Source organism: Manacus candei, unplaced genomic scaffold, assembly GCF_025592945.1.
Source record: "Manacus candei isolate 608988 ecotype Guabito, Panama unplaced genomic scaffold, ASM2559294v1 h1tg000018l, whole genome shotgun sequence".
NCBI classification, from domain to species: Eukaryota; Metazoa; Chordata; class Aves; order Passeriformes; family Pipridae; genus Manacus; species Manacus candei.
Genome location: NW_026138066.1, coordinates 20,979,627 through 20,997,328, shown reverse-complemented (window position 1 = coordinate 20,997,328; position 17,702 = coordinate 20,979,627). Strand labels below are relative to the sequence as shown.

The 17,702-nt window shown below is 41.7% G+C and overlaps 1 protein-coding gene across 3 annotated transcripts in view; it reads left to right on the top strand.

Moving 5' to 3' along the window:
* Window positions 1-530: 530 nt before the first annotated feature.
* AEBP2 (AE binding protein 2) overlaps window positions 531-17,702 on the top strand; it is a 46,061-nt gene continuing 28,889 nt past the window's right edge. The window contains exon 1 of one of the 3 annotated variants that reach the window (XM_051784473.1): window positions 531-1,280. In XM_051784473.1, coding sequence (XP_051640433.1) covers window positions 604-1,280 — 677 coding nt within the window. In that variant the 5' untranslated portion in view covers window positions 531-603. The remainder of the gene's footprint in view (window positions 1,281-17,702) is intronic. The other 2 variants (XM_051784471.1, XM_051784472.1) reach the window with 2 other exon arrangements.

Sequence of the window (17,702 nt, the reverse complement as noted above, 5' to 3'; positions counted from 1 at the left end):
GGGTCCCTGAGGGTTCGCTCCGGGATCCCCCGGAGATTGGAGGCCGGGATCCCTGGGGGATTCAAGCCAAGATCCCTGAGGATTCAGGCCGGGATGCCCGGGGGTTTCAAGTCGGGATCCTTGGGCTATTCAAGCCGAGATCCCTGGGAATTCAAGCCGGGATCCCTGGGGGATTCCGCCGGGATCCTTGGGCTACTCAAGCCGAGATCCCTGGGAATTCAAGCCGAGATCCCCGGGGGATTCCAGCCGGGATCCTTGGGCTACTCAAGCCGAGATCCCTGGCGATTCCAGCCGGGATCCCTGACGATTCCAGCCCCGTGTGTTCCCTCCGCCACTCTGCCCCCCCACCTTCCCCGTGCCGGGGGCGCGGCCGCCGCTCCGCCCTCCGCGCCTTGTTTGTCCCCGGGCGCGCTCCGTAGCGCGTGCGGCAGCGGCGGCACGAGCCGGGCCCCGCCCCCTCCCTGCCCCGCCCCGCCCCTCCCCGGGCGTTGCGGGTGCGCGAGGGAGGGCGCGGGCGCGCGCACCGGGGGCCGCGCGCGGGCGCGCACACGGGGCTCTCGCGCGCGCACGCCCCCGCCGCGCGCGGAGCGACTCGCAGGCGCCATGGCGGCCGCTCGCTGCAGCGACATGGCGGAGCCGCCGCGGCGCCTTCCCGGGCAGGCGGCGCCCGGCGCCGGGGAGGAGGAGGCGGAGACGGCCGTGGAGGTGCCGGTGGAGGTGGCTGCGGCCGCCGCCGCCGGCGCGGCTGGGTCCTCGTCCTCGCCGCCGCCCTCGTCGTCGGCCGCGGCGGAGCCGGAGCCGCTGCTGCTGCTGAACGGCGAGGCGGAGAGCATGTCGGAGCCCAGCCCGGAGAGCGCCAGCCAGGCCGGGGACGGGGAGGACGAGGACGAGGAGGAGGAGGAGGAAGAGGAGGAGGAGGAGGAGGAGGAGGAGGGCGGCGAGGAGGAGGAGAGCAGCCTGGTGGGCAGCAGCAGCAGCAGCACGAGCAGCGGCTGCTGCAGCGACGAGACCCGCTCGCCGAGCCCCGGCGGCGGCAGCGAGGCCGACGCCAAGGAGGAGCCCAAGGGCCCCCGGGGCAGCCAGGGGGACGGGCCGGGCCGCGGCGGCGGCGGCTCCAGCTCCTCCAGCAGCGTGTCCAGCGGCGGCGACGAGGGGTACGGCACCGGCCCCGGCACGGGCGGCGGCAGCAGCTGCGGCAGCGCCACGTCGGGCGGGCGGCGGGGCAGCCTGGAGATGTCCTCGGACGGGGAGCCCCTCAGCCGCATGGACTCGGAGGACAGGTCAGTGCCCGGCGCCCTTCCCCTCCCGCGGGGGTGTCGCGGCAGCCACAGGTTTCTCCGGCCAAGTTGTGCCGGGCCCCCGCCCCTGCTCCCCGGGCCCCCCCCGGCACAGCCCGGCCCTGCCCGGGGAGGAGGGGGCGCTCCCCCGGCCCCGAGAGCCCCGGGCGGCCCCGCCGGGCGCTGCCTCCTCCCGCCGCCTCTTCCCTGCGGGTCTTTTTCAGACGGTGCTTTCGGGGTCCCTCAGGGCTGTGTCCTGGCGTATGTGGGGTGTACAGAGGCTTCGGAATGGGAAATGCGTTCTGTGGATGCGGTTCTACCTGTACCCGCAACAGGGGCTCTGCTCTAGAGGCAGAAAGCCGATGGTCACATCTTAAAGCGTAAGGGGGGGAAAAAAAAATCTAGTTTGCTAAAATATAAAGGAGACCAGCCCTTCTGTGTTACGTGTGCACAAGTAATAGTCACGCACAGCGCTAAGCGAGGCTTTGGAGGCTCAAAGTCATCTTTGGGCGAGTTCTGAAATAGTAAATGTAAAGATTAGTTCTTGAGGGTTTTTTGTGTTAAAGCTACACATCTCATATTACCCAGATTTTAGCTTGGGTTCCTGTGGAAAGACACCACCAAATTCTCACGCAGGGTTGGATATTCCACCTTTCAGATCTGTTTCAGCCTCCTAAGTCAAGCATTTCAAAGAACATGGCTTGTGTAATAGCTTTCTTGGATGTTGTATGCAACAGTTTAATTGAAAAGCTGAAAATAGGATGGGAAATAGACATAAGAACAGCCTTACAGTGCTGTACGTCCCTCTACTAATTAGTCCTTTCAAATAGTTTAAGAAACTTGTACAATTTTTCTCTTTGTTTAGCAAAAAAAGTATCAGACTTCCCTGCTAGAGTTACATTTAAGTAACAATTACAGTTTTGTTTGTACTTTCTTAAGATAATTTCATTGTTAAGTGTGAAGAATTATGTGGTTTGGTCCAGAAACGTACTTTGAATATGTCAGATCAAAATCTGTGTAACTACACAAATACCCATATTTCAGAAGTGGGCATGACTAGATCTGACCTCGAGGCTTAAAACCAACCAAACAAAACCCCGTGTGAGTCAGTTCCCCAAAATCGTGTAATTGACCTAAAAGTCTGAAGAAGACAGAAAAATTTCAGTTCTTTGGTTTCCATCTGACTTTTGAGACTCGTTTGAAGTCACGTTTTCTTTCTTCCAAACTTGTGCAAGATGGAAAGGGGGTGTGGATGTTGGGGTTTGTTTGTTGTTCAGAAGCTGAGATTTTATGTGAACTTGAGTATGGGAGAAGACTTCTGGAAAAACAACAGGTACATAATGGCATTTTAAGGTAGTATTTTAAGATAGTAGTTTCTCATTTTTCGTGGCATTAAAGTCTGGCTCTCACCCTGATCTTATCCAAGCGCGTGTCAGTTTGTGGGTTGAGGAAATAACGGAAATAACTCGCAGGGGTTTTCTGGAAGTAGTGTCACTGTGCCTTGTGCACTCAGAGCTGCTGTGCTACTTTCTTTCTCTGTCATTGTTCTCGTGGTTCTCTTGCTGTAGTCACACCGTTAAATCCTCGTGTGTGCCCTTAGTTCCTCCTTCCCTGCACCATCGACAGGGACTCAGTTGCAGGAGTGGGACTTTTGTTTAGTGGTTTAAATGAGGACTGTGCCTTGTTTTTAATCTTTGCAAAGTTTTGTCTTGAACTTGGGGTGCTGAGAGGGCATTTGGTACTGTAATTTCAAAGCCTGCTTGTTAAATTGGTTAGGAAAAGAGCAATGCTACCAAGAGTGCCATTTGTTATTCCTGGGGATGGAAAATTTCCTTTGGTGTGCACTCTTTGCTGCAGAGTGTTAGAATGCTTTATTATTTTTGTCACACATAGTCCAGCAAGTCTCTTGCTTGACATAGTAATCCAAATGATTGCTGCTGCTTGGAAGGCAGCCACAGCATAATCCTGTGCCTTTCAGATGATCAGACAGAGTGTTGTAAAAGGTAAGGGATGTGCTGAAGAGCTTAAGAGTGAGTTGGGATGGTGAAATATCAGAGAAGATCTGGGAACAGTTTAGTCTCAAAGCTGGAGGTACAAGTTTATGATAATAGATATTGAAATCCTGCAACAATTCATCATTCATTGATTTGGTCACCTCTGCATTAAAATGGAAGTTCTGTAACTATTAAGAGAATGATATTTTATCTGTTAAGTGATGTTTTAGATGAAATCATTTATGCTCCAGTACTTCATTGCCTTTGCTGACTACCACTGTCTCTGAAGTCCCGAGGAACTTGGTGTCATGAATCTCAGAGTGTTGTATAGTAAGATTACCTGGAGGAGGGAAAAGAGAGAGAAAAGGAAAGAGATGGAACTAACAGGCTTGACTTTGCAGTCTGTGGGTTTAGCAGGAGGAAGCTGGTGGAAGGGTGTACTTGGTAAAGACTCTCCTGTTGTAGGCAGGTTTGGTAGCACTGAGATCATGCCCCTGGGCTTGGGATTTTTTTTCTTGTTTCCTCTTTAGAAAATTTGAATGAATAAGTGGGTGTGGTAAGAGGGCCTGAATTCCATGAGTGATCAAATTCCCATTTCCCTATGTATGATCTTTGTCATTCTCCACAGTGTGTTATCTCTGATTTTTGGCTTAGTGGTATCAAGTAGAAAATACAAATAAAACAGCTGAAGGGGAAAATCTTGCATATGATCAAAATCTAACTTCTGTTCAGCAACTTCTATTATTAACATTTTAATGTATTTTAAGAGTATCTGCTAATAGAATAAATAATTTGAGGCATTACTGTAGGAAATTTGTAAGTATTTATAAGAACATGAAAAACAAATATAATGGTGAACGACAACACCCTGAAATTCAGAGTGAATTTTAACATTCCATTTCCATGCACACAGACTTTATACTTTTTAAAAACATGCTTATCTTCCTTCTCAGAAAAACCCCAGAAACAAAAAAGCAAACCCCAGAGCAATACCTGGGATAAATAACCAGGTGGGATTTTCAGCTCAGTGGGAGAGTTCAGTGCAGTAACTCCAGGACTTGTAGGTACCTCGTTGAGCTGTAGCCATTCCAGTTTTTTTTTCCCTGGGAATTGTGCTAAGTTCCCACTACCATGCAGAAGTTTGTGTAGGACTTTCTGAGCAAGCTGGCTGAGTAATAATAGTCTGCATTCAAGTCTAGTTATCCTCTGGATTTACAGTTAGAACAAAGACTATTATCAGCATGTGAATGCTGGTCATTTACTTGTGCCTTTGCCTAATTTGAGACATGTGCTGAAAAGGATGGATGTGTCCCTCCAGGGTCCTTTGGAGCTGCTAGTCTTACTGGAATGCTGAGAAACATTTGATAGGAGCTTTAAAAGAAGAAATAATGAATCAGTTAACTTATAAAGACAGTATTTGAGTTTTGCATTGGGCCACAGGTACTGAAGCTGGACCTAAGCAGATGCAGGATTTGGGTATAAATCAGCTGAGGTGAATGCAGTGGAGATGCATCTGCAGCTCACTGATGTGTTATTGCTGAACTGGGATATTTTCTTACAAACACTGTAGTGTTAGATTACTGAAATAATTGAACTCTTGTTTCCCGGAAGGTTTATTATGGAAGTCTATTTAAATCTGAAATAATATAATCAGATTTTGTTTGATTTAGAGAACAGTGGTAGATCTTGCAATTTTAAGACGTTGTTGATCAGAAATATAAGTAGTAAAGCTTTATGAAGGGTTTTTGTTCACCCTTGTACGTTTGTCTTATGTCTTTGTACTCTCACCTGGAAGTTATCCCTGGTTTTCTGTTCTTGCATCATATTTACCCTCCTTAGCAGTTTATTCTTTGCTCCCTCCTTTTACTGACTGGGCAAGGAGCACTGGAAAAGAACGTTTTAGCTGCAGGTGTGAGCTGTTTTCCTGACTGATACCTGAGTGCTGATTGACTTGCTGGTAGACCAAGTGTAACAGGTTGTCTTTGGATCTTATGTAGTGATCTTTCCCTCAGATACAGCACTAATTAATGTCCATCTTTGTCACAGAGTGGGCAATTTTCATGTAGCTTGTAAGGCTTTATTTTCTTTTTTTGTTTGTGGGTTTTTGGTTTTTTTTTGGGGGGGGGTGTTCATATTTGTTATTCACCAACACAACCACTTATTGTGGGGGACTGACTCAAGGAATACTCAGTAATACTCAAGGAAAATTTGAGTTGTCTTACCACATTAGACTTGCAAAATACTTCTAGAAATGTTATTATTCTGTTCCTATTTAATAGAAGGATAGTTTTGAAACCAGACATTTCAGAAAGGTTTTTCAGTAATAAACCTTTTTATGCTTCAGATTGTCAAGTTTGTTAACTTTACTGAGTGAAATGGGGCTGTGTGTAACTAACAACTTGAAAAATAAGAAATCTAGATGTAAAAAATGCAGGATCTGGTCTGAATCTTTTTAATCTGGTTTAAAATGGAGGACTTCTCAACTTTTAAGATGTATGCTGATTTTAAAATGTTAGTTGTTTCAAGTTTTAATTATAGTCTTTATCTAGCTTTTGAAGTCTTAAAAGTGAAGAATTTTCGAGACTGACTCAGCAGTGGCATGTGAGTTGCATGAGTGATGTTTATATGAAGGCAGAACAGTAAATTCGTAATATAATCAGGAAGGCATGTGGTGCTAATAGGTGTGCTTCATGTATCCATGTGACCAGATTAAAAAGTGCTTCAGGCCTCTCTGTGCTGCACAGTCTCACTTGTTCCTATCCAGGAAGTGAAGAATCATTCATTAGCACTTGTGGCAAGGTGGTTAAGTCGTTAGATTTTTTTTTTAGCCTGTGTGTAATATTGCCATGTCAGAGTGAGCCATATAGAAGTTCACCCGAGTTTCCAAAATTCTGCTGAAAAATGATATTTTCAGCATTTCTAACTGTATGTATTGCTGTAGTTGTTTGCTTTCAAATTGCAAAATAAACCCCTTGTTCCTGTAATGGTTAGGTTCAGGCCTTTCTGGCACTGGAGAAAATAGCTTTTGATGGGAAGACAAAACAGCCCAGATATTTTGTATGGCGAGTATCTTTATTGCTAAAGCTGTTGGTTGGTATAATTGAGTGGTTAACATGAGGTCTTTTTGTGAACTAGATGAAAGAGCTTGGTATAATGAGCTGTTATAGTTATTGTAGTAAGATGTAAATATACTTCATAGAATTTGAGGAAAAATATTTTCCTATTCAGTGGAAGAGAGAAATGGTTTTGCTTTTATGTTGGGTTTGTACATCCACTCAGGTCTGTGTGCATTTTGTGTAAGTTTGTGACATCATCAAGCCTGGTAACTTCTAAATACAAGGTTTGATTGGTGGGCTTTTTCAGGGAATTTCCTAGGCTGCAGTGGAAAAAACCTGTCTGGGTATTTTTTCTTTTTCCCTTTTTTACTTTTCAGAGGAGTTAAACAGGGTGTTATGTACAGCCCGAGCAGCTTTTTGGCAGAGATGTGACATCATGCATTTGTGGAGCTGGTCACAGATAAAACTAAATCTCTGGGCTGATGCAGTGGAAATGTTCTACCATACCACTCTTTCCACAGCTTTCCAGTACCTTTAAAATATTTAGGTATTTTTTGGAAACCCCTGCCCGTTTGGAGAGTAACAGCAGGAGAATGAGCAGCATGGAGAGTGAGCCTGGAAGAAGTATCTAAGTAGGACCCTTTGCACTGAGGGAGTTGTAGAGCTGTCTGCTGTTTGGGTGGGAAAGTGAGTACATGGTTAGAAGGGAGCAGATGGAGCTGTTGAGAAGGGAATAGAGGTTTCTGGCAAGGGGATGACGTGAGGTACACACAGAAAACTTTTGCTGTGATAGGGAATGAGATATGTCTGATAGCCTGAGGAGAAAACGAGAACTTGACCCAAAGGAAGTGAAAAATTGGTCCCTCCTGTAAAGGAGCCAAGTAATTGCAGGGAATCCTTGAAACAGGTGGGAATGTAATCTCCAGTTGTGCAGGAGAAGGGAACAGAAGAGGGTAAGGAACTTCTTTGTATGAACAGTGAGTTTTATCCACTCTTCCAGCTGCTGTTAAAAAAAATACAGTGGCATAACTTGCAGAAACACAAAAGTGGTAGTTTTGTAAGATTTTTTTTTCTTTGAGGTAGAGGTTTCTTTGGTTATCTATCTGTATAACTGGTTACTTTTTATAGCTTTATATGTATTGTATACAGAGTTTACTTAGAATATGAACGTGTTCAAATAAATTTGCATTAGAAAATGAAACACAAATATTCCATGTTATGTTTGCTGTTTGTCACTGGTTTTGTGATATGCTAAGATAGTGATTACAATTCTCATGTTGTGGTTTTGCAGCATTAAAAAACAAAAAATAATTGGGGAAAAAATATGAAGCCTCTCACTTGCATTACTGATGTGCTTTTTTCCCTTAACGATGGTAACATGCAAAAGAAAAAAGAACTGGGATTTCTTTTCCCACACCTAATTTTCTTCTCTATACTAGAATTTCAGTTCTTAAATAAATTTTGCTGAACTTCAGTTGCTAATGCTTAGTGGATACTTTCTTTAATAGAGGCTTACTTAAGGTGTATGCCAAGATATTTGATGGTGACAGAAAAGCAAAAGATTTGTTATAATCTAGAAAGTCCTGTTGTCATCCTGCTGCACTGTAGGGGAGTGGTGTAATTCAAATAGCTTATGTGGGGTCAGAGGAAGAAAAATGCAACTAAGTTGTTTGCATTGAGAGACTTGCAAAAAACTAAGATTATTGGCATGTATCATGGTATTATAATTTATTAAATATGCCTAAATAATAACATAAAGAATCTTCATTAATGTTGTTCCACGCAGCATCTTATACAAATTACTAGTTCCCCTGTAAAATTACTGTAAAACCCTTATTTTGGTTGTTATAGTTTATTGTGTGCTGTAATAACAACTTAGATTCCAAACGAAAAAAAATCTTAGAGGTGCAAAGAAAATATTTTCAATATATGCAGAGCAAAGAGAGAAATGGATATTTTTGTTTTCCTTTGAAGTAAAACTACTTTTGGCCTGTCTTTAAGTAGACTTTCCTAGGCTGACTTGTATACTGAGTTATAGATTAGACAATTGATAGAAATGGAAGGCAATTCAGTGTCCAGCAGAACAGGAATCAGACCTTAATTTATGACCTTTCTATTATGAATTGAACCAATTAGTGGAGTTTTACTTTGTGGGCTTCTCTGCTTTTGATGCCTGGTTAATACCTGAAGTAGCAACTATTCACTGGGGTATAAATAGGCAAAGCTGCTACTTTATACAATGCTATCTTAGCTGTTTTCCTAGTATTTTCCTAGCTGCTACCCTAGTAGTTTTATTCTGTATTAAGTTGAGCCTAACGTGATGATGACTAACACTGGAGGGGTTTTTTAGGTCTCCTCTGTGTGTTTTACACCTCTCTGTGGTTATTTTATCTTCTGCTACTTTTCTGTGTTGTGTGTGCTGGGGATAAGGGAAGGTATCCTGAGGTTGGGAGAACGGGAGGGTAATAGTTACAGCAGTGTCAAGGAAATTTCCCCCACACCTGGAGGCTGTTACCTTCCAGTGCTGATTAGGCTCCTTCAGACTGATTAGAGTTCTTGGGATGGGAAGGAAGCACTGTTAAAAACCCAAATTATTTCTGGTGGCTCTTTGAGTGAATGTGTTTCTTCTCTCCTTTTCTTAAGCTGTGCTAGTAAACATAGTCTTTTATCATTTTCAGTTATGAACCACTTGTTGCTGTTCCCTGACTTTTCAGGGAGATGATGAAGTTGAAGGTAATGTGGTTCCCAGAAATGAGAGTCAGTTTTATTTGTATCTTTAAGGCAGAATTGCTTACAGTTTCTTGATTTGTGTAATCCTTTTTCACATGTAGTCTTTGTGCTGTCATATCACAAGGCTCGTATGTTTAACCTGCTCTATTTTCTCACTTCTCAGTGGATATTTTGGCATTCCAAGTTTTTTTATTGCGTTACCTGTTCCTCTGTGTGCCACAAATTCTGTGATAACCTGGGTTTGTGTTATGTAAGTGTGATGAGCCCAGATATTCCAGGGCTAGCAATCTAAATAATCAAAGTAAGTGATCCAGAAGAGTGGAAAAAGCTCTAGAGGTGGTGAATCATAACACACTTTTCTCAGTCTTGTTTTGTTTCCTGTGCATGTTTGTTATTTTAAGTTCCTTCGATTTCTCTATCTCAAAGAGCCTTCCTATCTTAGTTTAATATTATCAGTCTGAGTGCAGTGTTGTTCCCTTTTCTAGGTATTTATACTTTATCTAGACATAGCTTTACTCTAAAATAACTTGCTGCTTCAAAAAGAATTTCAAAACAAGTTTGTAATGTTACCACTTGTCACGCTGTATGAAGTTCTGTCCCTTGACTGCTTTATTTTCCACTGTGTTGATTTCTTAGTAGTCATATAACAATATGTATATTCAATAGAGTTTTGCAGTTTTGTTTTTAAGATTGATTTATAAATACTTTTTAAACCTTATTCTAACAGAAACTTCTCAAAATGAACAACTTAATATGTGTAAAGCATAGATTTGATAGGTTTGATTTCAAAAAAAAAAAAGCATAAGTGATTCAGAAGCACAACTGCTTCCAAGTGAGTGAGTGCTTTCTTTAGTCACACAGTCCTGGAAATCATGGTCTTTTTTCTTGATGTAGAAAGTTGCTTTAATGTAGCTTTTATTTACCTAAAAGTATCAAAAGCTTAAAGGTGCTTCTGGAAAATGTTAGAGCACCAAACATGGCTGTTTTCCTTTTCTATCCCTCTGGACATTTTAGTATTCTGTCTCTTACTTCCGAGGTTGATTCTCCCTCGTGTTCAATAAATAAATTGTCTGACATAGTTTTTTCCTGTCCTATTTTGCCTCCCTTTCCTCTGAAGAGCCACAGTCAGTTGTGTGGTCTGTCTGCTTTTGGGGTCTTTGTGGGTGTGATGTGCAAGAGCAGATGTGAACAGAAGGTACTGCCTTCAAAACACAGTGGTGGACTTTCACTTCACGTAGTTCTGGCTTATTCTTTTGATCCAGGAATTCTAATTTCTTGTTGCCATGTGAATTATCTTTCTGTTTGGCAGCCATTTAGTGTTCTGCAGTCTGGTTTTGTTCTGGGTTCGTTTTGATGGTGGTTTACCTGTATACACTGTTTTTTCTCTTACTGGTTGTAGGTTTTCCTGAATTCAGAAACCGATCGTTATCAGTCATTATTTTGGATGCTTTCTATTTAAATTAAAGGCAAATGTTTTTTTCAGCAAAATCATAAAAAAAGAAGCCTTACAAATACAGGTTGTTGAAGTTACTTTCTGTCTGCTTTGAAGATTCTCTCTGGGTTGGTTGCTAGTTACATGAAAAGAAACAGTAAGAGCTTTAAAGCATTATGGCATTTCCATACCACAGTCAAAACTACATCCATTAAAATAAGACAAACTGTTTTGCTTGTGAAACATAAATGTTTGGTTTGGGGAATTAAATTGATGAATCATTGAAATTTAGTAGCAGTTAGTTACCAGTCTAGATGCATGATAAAATACCAGATTTACCAAATATGGGCAGAGGAACAAAATAAGATCGGGCAAATGTCAAACTTTTCTGTTCTGTTGTTGACTCATGGTGGTTGCTCATGTTTTATTAACTCTCTTTTTCTTAGGATCTATTTTAATCTCACTTTTAAATTGGCATGATCATTTGGAGAGCATGAAGGAAATATTAATTTAAATCTGCTTGGACACCAGTGTACAGTTGCCTTGAGCACTGCATTTCATTGCATCCTGGTACCCCAGTGCAGGTGTTCTGAGAGTAACTTCATGAAGAGATTGGCATTAAAGTTTGCTCAATACTCATTGAAGGACAGCAGAAGTTAAACCTTAGTCCAAAAAACATAGGAATTCATTCTGCTTTCATTTAGGAGCCAATAGAGCAGTTTCTGTTACTAATCTGTTGTATCTGTAGCTCCCACGTTTAGAAGTGATGGAGATAGTATAAGAGAGAGAAATCAAATCCCTAGGACAGGTGGAGGAGCTTCCTGTCAACAATGGCAGCTCAGGGCTGATAATTTGATCATTTTCAAGCTTTATCTTTGCTTTACCATTGATTGCATTAGAAGCAGTGATTGTAAATTTTTTAATTTGGTGGCATCAAAAAGCTGTAAAGCCACAAGTGAGCTGTTGTTTTTGTGGGACTTGTCCATTGGCCAGAGCTGTACACCACACTTTTCTACTCCTTGTTTTGGAAAGGAGTAGAGTAATGGGAAACTTGTGAAGTTTTTGTTTTCACTCCAGAATTTTCTTAGTGAAATGAAATAATGAAGTGCTGGGGGATGTCACGAGGCATGTCATCATCATTATTATTATTACTATTATTATTATTATTTTCTTTCAGCGCTTCTGTTCTGACTTGGTATTTGAATGATTGCATTTGGTGCTGTTTGTTTTCTTTTGGGATTAGTACCTAGTTGTGATTTAGTTTTCCAGGTGGAAAAAGCTTTTCTGTTGATTTCTAGGCTTAAACCCTTGAAGTTACTGTAAGATGTGACTGTCATTCATAGTGTTCCCATTATTCTGAGGTTGTTTTATGTGAGTGTTACGGTTCAGTTTTCTTTCCTAAGTTTCCCTCGTGTATTGAATCACTGTAGCTGAAGCTCCACGTGGTCACTGACCACCAAAAGGGAAAGAAACTAGCAGGGTATTTATTTTTGTTTGGTTTGTTTGTTTATTTGTCTGTTTTCAATCCCTAAGATGTTTACTTACTTCCAGCGAGGTTTGTAGTGTTTGGATTCGGGGACAATGTGCCGATGTGATGTTTTATGACTGGATTATCATTGTGTATTTCAGAAGAAGCAGTTCTTCAGGCTCAGAGTGGTGTGGTGTGCAGCGGGGTTGGTGGTTGGTTTTAACCACCCCGCAAGGCGCGTTCCCTGAAATCTCTGCTCGTTTTTAATTCGATGCTTTGTAAGACGAGGTTATTCCTTATAGGATCTGTCACAATCATTTCCCTTGGTGTTGGCTGAATTCAGCCGGGTCCTTTGGTCACCTCCTGAGCTGAACATCTGGGGACTGGGAGCTCGGCACTCTGGGTGGAGGTGCTGTAACCCTGAAATGAGCTCCTGTTGATCAGACTGAAGTGGTGCTTGTTGACCCTCAAGGGCACGGTATAAGGCCCATCTGTTAGGGCTGAATTTTGCCTCAGGGAAGGTTACTTCAGTTAAGGTCTACAGGGAGTATGTTTAGCAGACATTAAAAGTATAATAGCAAATTGATTGGGCTTTTGTGCATGTGTTCGGTGCCTGGCTCTACTATTGCTTCAACTGGACAGTTGCTAATGGGAATTCATGGAAAATAAAAATCATGTTGCTGTTCTTTTGTGTTTTTTGTTGATATTCCTTCTAGACTCTTACTGTCTGTTGTTCTGAAAGATAACAAAAAAAAGGGAAAGAAAAAATTTTGGTGATTCCATTCATTAAATTCAATAGAAGGGATTACTTGCAGCAGTGAGGAAAATGATCTCCTCGGAGAGCCAAGTGTGTGTCAGGAATGATGTGCAAAATACCATTTTATTTAATGCATTAAGTCACAGGCTCGTTATATTTTCATTCATATTTGACTGTACACAAAAATTATGTAGTTTAAAATTTGTGCATTTTAAATTTGGAATAATTTCGATTTTCTTTTATTCCTTGTAGAAAATATCCATATTTATGCAATTCCAACAGTGGCTTAGTTTTGTTCAGATTCTGAAAAGAAAAAAAATAATCCAGAATTTAAAGTGCTTGAAAAACTTACGTTTTCTATAAAGTGAAAATGACTGGCTGTTATTTTTTGTTTCAGGATTGTTTTTTAAATAGAGTTCGAATTAAATTTAGCTGGCTAGATACATTTGCTTCACATGCACATGTAGCTTATGTAGGTACTAGTCTTTTAACATGGAGGTGGTGCTAAAAAAAATCTTAATCAGCTTGATAATGAAGATGTGTTATTTCTAGCCACAGGTAAAATAAGTACAGGTAAAAATAAGACCTGAAAGAGTGCCTCTGAGGTAGTGATTCCTCTATTTAAAGCTTGCATGTTTTTGCTTAGTGAACACACTTTAAATGTCAGTAATGTTTCAAAGCTGTTGATCTCGTGGTAGAGGGAAAATCTGTAGAAGGAGGGGAAAAAAGTCTGACCCTTCTGAGAAGATTCTGTGTTTTCAGTTCTACCTTGCTGCGTTTGGCAGACGCTGCCAGTGTTTGCAGACTCGGTAAAATGAGGTGTGGGTTTAGGAAGGTGTTTCAGAAAGGCAGTCAGTTGTTGCCTCTAGAGCTGTGATTTTTACTTCTGGTTGATTCAGGTGCTCACATTAGGATGAAAATAGGGACAGCATAAGCTCGAAGACTATGTTGTGCTTGCTGTAACAGTTTTAAATTTTAGTAATTAGTCAGTCTTTTGAATGGTGCTTCTTAAAAACTGCTATTGTGTGTGCAGGCTCTCTCCAGCAGTGACTGTTTTTGATGCTCTATTGTTTGGGATGACCCCTGAGCTGAACTCTCTGAAACTCAAATGTCTAATGTTCTTCATCAGGCTATGGTCTATAGATCCATTACAATGGAGCTGGAGCCTGCTTACAGCTTGGGAGCAAACCCAGACCTGTCTGTCACTGGCAATAGGGGAATGCCACAAGCGCTTAAGTTCTGCTCGTGTCATTCTGCTTTGATAGCGGCCGTCAGGATTTAAACAGATCTCCTGGCTGCCAGAAAAGGGCTTAGAAACAGGCAGAAAAACTTGCTTTAACTTACTTAGATAAAAATCTGTTTCAGTTTGTTTTATTTCTTTGTTTTATTACCAGCGTTCGGGGGTTTTTTTGTCTTTGTTTCATTTGCCGGTAGTTTGCCAGGATGTCTGTGTTTGTCTTACTGTGTTTTGTTTTCTCCTCTTTGATGCACATTATTACTTTCCCACTTGTAGGCTTAGTGGATTTCAGATGAGAAAGCAGGAGGACATAATTTCCATTACTACCTTCCCTTTTAAAAGGAATTTTTCCATGTGTTGTATCATCCCAAGATTGGACTGAAAAGCCCCATTCATAGATAGAAAGATACAGACACTGTTTCTGTCTTGGGCTGAGTCGATGCTTTCAGTGAGGGAAAGTCTCAAGTGGACTAGTTAATATGGTGGAGTATGTGCACACCCCATGTGTCCTACCCTCACACCCTTTCTGAAATGAGGAGAAACAAAGAAGTGGGTGAATCAGCAGCTCTGACACACACAGTGTTGCAGTTCAGTCTTCAGACACTCAGCAGCAGCCACAGCTCTGACTGTAAAACTTATCTTTCTGCTTCATCTCGAAATGGCAGGTCAAGAGACCTCCCAAGGCAGTGTCTTTGATGCTATATATACTGCAAACTTTTCTCTGAAAAGCTTCCTGGTATTTTCTCACTGTATGAGAGACGAGAGAAAACTGCACACGCTTGAGCTGGGCAAGGTACTCGAGTTTCACAGATTGTCTTTGCAGCCTTTGCCTCTTCAGGGGGACAGAACTCACCGAGTGAGACAGACAGAAATTAATTCTAGGTTCTCAGCACTGTGAGGTGCCTGATCACCTGAAATATGCTGGCTCTAGCAGCACAGAGGAGGAAACAAAAAATGTATTTTATATTTTTATTTAACGGGTTGTTTCTAGAGAAGGAATGTACCAGGGCAATGAGTTTCTTGCATTTTGGCAGGATCTGTCTTGAGAACCCTCTGAAAACAGTGGTCTGTTTTGGTGTGACTCCTGGCTATTTTGTTTCATAAGCAATTTAGCTGTTTCTCTAGTAGATCCTGTTACAGCAATATTCATCTGTGCTTTTTGATGCCCTACACAGAGGTTTTCAAACTAGAAGAAAGGAGGGCATTTTGTCTTAAATAAAATACTGAACTGCTTCTGCTCAACTGTATTTGAGTTCTATTTCCCCCCCTTTTTAGACAGGATCTTGAATAGATTATAGAATCATAGTCCAGTGTAGCACTTCATCCTCAATTTCCAAGAAATTCCATGTGCTACTACTTGGTTTAAGTGTTACAACCAACCTTTTTTTAATTCCAGTTCCTCTGGTACAAAATTTTGATGCTGTGTATGCAGCTCTAATCTGCTAGCCCTCAGCAAACACTTAGGCTATTAGAACCAAACGCAGCAAACATTTAAACTACTAGAAATAAATCAGCTTTCTAAGTGTTATTGGTTTCTCATGTCATTAATAACCCTACTTATCAGGATAGCTTTTTCTAGGTCAGTATTATTAGTTGACTTTTACATATTTTAATCCCAAAACAAGAGGAATTTTCTACAGGTAGGACAGAATATAAAAAAGAAACCCCAAAATCTTAATATTTGCATTTCTTAGGCTGTAAAATTAGAGAGCTGTGACTTTTACATCAAAATATGTTGCATTGTATTTGCAGTGTGAAATAAACTCTCACAGGGGTTTATCAATTTGAGGTTTTTTCATCTCAGAGGAATTAAGCAGATTTCATGCCTGTGAACTGGAGAAACCACACACAAACCACACACACCTTCTCCCCCCCGGCCCCAAATTTTTTCCTGGAACTTGTTCAGCATTAAGTTCTCTTACTGCTTCCCTGCTTAAAACCAGACTGTAAAACCAGGGCTGTGCTGAACCCCCCCTTGCAGTCTGTCCTTGTGGTCAGCAGCACTGTTCATCCTCTCAGTCAGAAGTCTGGGGGGTGTGTGGGAAAGGTACTGATGCTGTCCGTGGATGTGGAAACTTGTACTGACTATAAACAGCTTGGAAGTTTGAACTCCTACTGATAAGAGTGTTTATGAAGCTGTTCTTGGGTACCTTGAGCCGTGAGAAAGGCAGGGTCACTCACCCACCTGAACTGGTGTGAGGCAGCTGTTGCAGGAGTGCTGCTGCAGTACTTTGCCATCCTTGGCTGAGCAGCTTCCTGCGGGGACCACTGATCCGTGTAACATCACTGTCTGTGACAGAAGTGGCTGGGTGCTGTTTTGTGTGTGCCCAAACCTACTTCCAAGTGCTGATTTTGAGAGAACTGTATTGGGATAGCTTAATCTGAGGGTAGAGGTGTGTGGCTGTGTGTGAAAATTAACTATTTAATAACTAATTATTCAGTTTGTCTATCATCCTGTAGGTAAACTTTGCTTTCGCGGTGCAGTTTTACAGATTTTATTTTTGGGGATAATTTTTGGCCTAGGCATCAGCTGAGGAGATGTCAGTCCCATAGTTATTGTGAGCCTGGCATGGTGGAAAAATTGGGATTGCTTGCAACACGTTTTGTATTTAAAGCTTCTGACAATTTCCTGCAGGGTTCCTAAAATGCTGTTGCCAGTAGCTGTAGATAGTGTCTGTTAATGCTCTTGGGGCTGGTAGGTTCAGCTCAGGGCTAGTTGAATTTTTTTTTAAGCTTCCATTGAATATAAAGTAAGGTATTTGGGAAAGGCAGTAATATAAAAAACACCCAAAACTGTATCCGTGGTTGGCTGCCATTTCTTTACTTGCTAATCACAGATTGGAAGATTGTATGTCACAAAAGGAATCAAGACTACTGGATGGGGAGTCACCTACCTGGGGGGAGGAATCATGGAAAGCTGTGTGTTCAGGGTGTAGAAAAAGGAAGAAAATAAAAATAATGGGCACGTGTGTACAGCAAGTAGCCCATATGACTTTCATGGGTAGAAGCTTCTACCCACTTCCTTCATGGTGCCTTCTAAATTGTTGGGTGTTTTTTGAAATTGGGAGGGTGGGGGGCAGAAAAAGGCAGGTGGTGTTCGTGTAGCATTTAGAAAGTATGTATTTGATATACCTTTGTTAAAGCAAAAAACCTGTTGAAAAGGTTTCTAAAGCTTTCTTTTTAACTTGGAAAACAAAGGCCTAAGAATAATTGGTCAGTTTTAATAATAGGTGGAGACTAATGGATTGGAAGAAGATTTTTAAGGGGTCTGTGTTTGGGATGTGGTATTTGGCATTTTCATAAATGGTACCTTGCTGGTGCCTCTGATAAGAGTTTGCTTATGAAACCAAATTACTCAGGGTAGTTAAAACTAAAGCTTAACTGGGAACCATTGCTAAAGAGAATCTGGTGTTTTCACTGAAGCAAGATTTTTTTTTATTTTAATTGAAACATGCAGTGGAATCCACATGGTGGGTGAGAAGGGGAAATCTAAAAAAGGCAAATATCTGTGATAATTTCAAAATATATCACAGAAAAAAGCTGCTAGCACAGTAGTGATTAAAAAAGATACAGATAATTTGAGAAGTCACTAGTAGAGACTCCTAGAGCAAAAGAACAAACGTGCCAATTATATCTTCTGATTTTTAATAAAGGTGTAGTTTTTTTTATCCATCTCAGAATGTGTAATAAAACAGTACTGGTTATGTAAACAGTGATGGTCAAAAATATGGAAAGGCACCTACACCTTAAA